The sequence below is a fragment of the Penaeus japonicus genome, unplaced genomic scaffold (assembly GCF_977035675.1).
Source record: "Penaeus japonicus unplaced genomic scaffold, GWHDUDI00000001_assembly GWHDUDI00000013, whole genome shotgun sequence".
Classification (NCBI taxonomy): domain Eukaryota; kingdom Metazoa; phylum Arthropoda; class Malacostraca; order Decapoda; family Penaeidae; genus Penaeus; species Penaeus japonicus.
This window is the reverse complement of record NW_028234415.1, coordinates 21,298,269-21,300,768: the sequence shown is the minus strand read 5'-3', so window position 1 is coordinate 21,300,768 and position 2,500 is coordinate 21,298,269. Positions and strand designations below refer to the sequence as shown.

Genomic DNA, 2,500 nt, shown 5'->3' with positions numbered 1-2,500 from the left:
AATTTCTTGTTCTTAAAACAGGTCTTTGAGAAGATTGCTGAAAGTCTGTCTGAAGTGTCTCTTGATAGTATAACAGCTGAGAATGAACTTCACAGAGTTAAAGTTTTGTCACTCATTATTGCCAATTTTTTAAGAGAGAAGTCATGCCAGCAAAGAGATGAATTAATGGTTCCTATAAAAAATATGATTGATATATCTCTATCATTGGTGAAGGGTTCTCATGAAGCTGATATCACAGCCATATTACTGACCCTTATTGTACAGCCATATTTAGAGAGTGCAGTGAATGGGGATGAGACTGTAACCAAGCTCTGGTACATTGTCAAGGGCTTTTATACTGCAGGACAAGACTTCATCACTGAAGAAAATAATGCAACAGGGTTTCTTATCCTTTGTTTTTTATCTGAACACTTACCCAGAATGAATCAGCCTTTAGAACATGAAGATTTGTTTTGGAAGATTATCCAGCATGGCCTTGTTCATCCCAATCCATTGTCAAGGAAGAGATCACAGTATGTGCTCAAGAGAGCTGTAGATGCTTGCACGACATCAGGCTCAAACCAAGCTGATGGCTGCTCAAAATATATGTCATTGCAGATGAATAGAAAAAAGGAGATAGAGAAACTGTGGTATGATTTTTTCCTCTTGATAGAATCACTGGAAGAGAAACAAGCACATGTAATAAAACCTGTTTTAGAAAAGTTGGATAGATTGATTGTAGCATCCAGTAAGAATATTTTTCATGTGTCTTGGGTTCTTGTAATCTTTCACAGAGTATTTAGTCATGACAACAAGAACATAAGGCAGTGGGGACTTATGAAGTTCTTAAACCTGAAATTTTCAGAGGAAGTTCTTATGGAAGGTTTCCTATCCTTTGTTACGTGCCATCTCATATCAGTATTGAGTGATTATTTATATTACGCAAGAGATCCTGGACAGCCACCTAAAACAAGTTCTGCTGTTGGAGATCAGCTAATCTTATTCTTCAGAAACATTATAAGCTCATTAAGTGTTTCCAACCAGAGACAGTTCTTATGCTCTTTACTTGAGACTGTTTTTGACGGAAGGCCATGGGGTGGAATTCCTCTCTTTTACTTACTTCGGAGTCTGTCACAAATTCCATCTACAAGAGTTTGGAATTATAAAGTTGTAAAGAATGCTACTGTTAATTTTGAAGGATGCCTAAGCACACAGGAAGTGACTTTAAGATCTGCTAGTCAGTGTGACCTCCTGAAAGCAGTCTTTAAACACTTGTGTTCTGAAACTAGTTTAATTGAGATTTGTGACATAGTTGGCCATTTCAGAAGGAAAGAGAGTTGGTGTTGTGGCACTAGAACATGGGAGATGATTATTGATGGCCTTGATATCTTTGATGAGAGATATGATGATTCATCTGTACATAAGGCACTTGCTGCAAGCATGTCATCATTAGATTGTAAAGATGTTGTACATCCATCAGACATGGCTTTGGGCATTAACTTGCTCATGGAGAAGAATTTTAGGAAAAATGATAACAACAAAAGGGCATTTTATGCAGAATCTCTGCTTAAACCTATAACTAACTTCTTGAGAGACTGTCATTTACGTCCATATTTGGACCAGAAGAAATTAACTTGGACCCTGGAGGTTGTAGCTATGACTTTGCAAATAAAGTATGAAGTTCCATCAAATAATCAAGAAATAGAGAGTAAACAAGATGGTGATCTTGCATGTTTGGAAAGTGGAATTGTTGCTGTAGCACAGCTGTTTATTACCCATATGGAAAAGCTAAACCAACCACATGATCTGGATTCGTTAAATCTTTATTTGCAAGTGTTTGCTATGTGCAATAGTGCACCAACTCTTAAACCAGTAATGAAAAGTCTGTATGTACAGATATTTAGTAAGTGCAAATCCCTGCTAGAAAAAACAGACCCCGTGAAAGTGTCATTTGGAATTCTAGTAATAGAGCATCTGCTGTTCTTTCATTACAAAGACTCAGAAATGAGTATAAAGGAGGAGTACCATCAACTTTTTCTTGACAAGATTTTACACAATATTCAATCGCTAACTCAGAGAAGAAGTATACAAGGTTACAAATCCACAGAGTTTACCTCAAATCTCGTGTTGGAGACCACTCGAAGTTGTTGGTCTTGCATAGATATGTTAATCAGAAAGGTACAGTATATATATAGGGTTTCTTGCTGTTTAACTGATGTTTTTTGCATTTTCTCTAATTAATGTCTGATAGAAGATAAATCTTTAGTATATGTGATATAGAATTTAATATATGTATATTCTTTATACATGTGTTTTTATAAATATAACTGATACTAGATATAGTGAACATTATTTGATCTTATTCATAAATTTTATTGGAATACATTTGAAATAGATGTAATAGTTAAAATCTAGATTTTTTGCTGGATTTTAAATTATAAGTTCATCAATAATATAGGCAATATAGGAACTGTTTCCCTTTGTTTTACTTAGAATTCTTGCTCCTACAGAGGGAGATGAA

The 2,500-nt window shown here is 35.2% G+C and overlaps 1 protein-coding gene across 1 annotated transcript in view; it reads left to right on the top strand.

The window, feature by feature from the left end:
* Positions 1-2,500, top strand: part of LOC122245747 (tRNA (guanosine(18)-2'-O)-methyltransferase TARBP1) — a 10,553-nt gene that overhangs the window by 630 nt on the left and 7,423 nt on the right. Inside the window, exons 1-2 of the mRNA XM_043003725.2 lie at positions 1-2,157; positions 2,490-2,500. The exon at positions 1-2,157 is cut by the window's left edge and continues 630 nt beyond it; the exon at positions 2,490-2,500 is cut by the window's right edge and continues 133 nt beyond it. Coding sequence (XP_042859659.2) covers positions 1-2,157; positions 2,490-2,500 — 2,168 coding nt within the window. The remainder of the gene's footprint in view (positions 2,158-2,489) is intronic.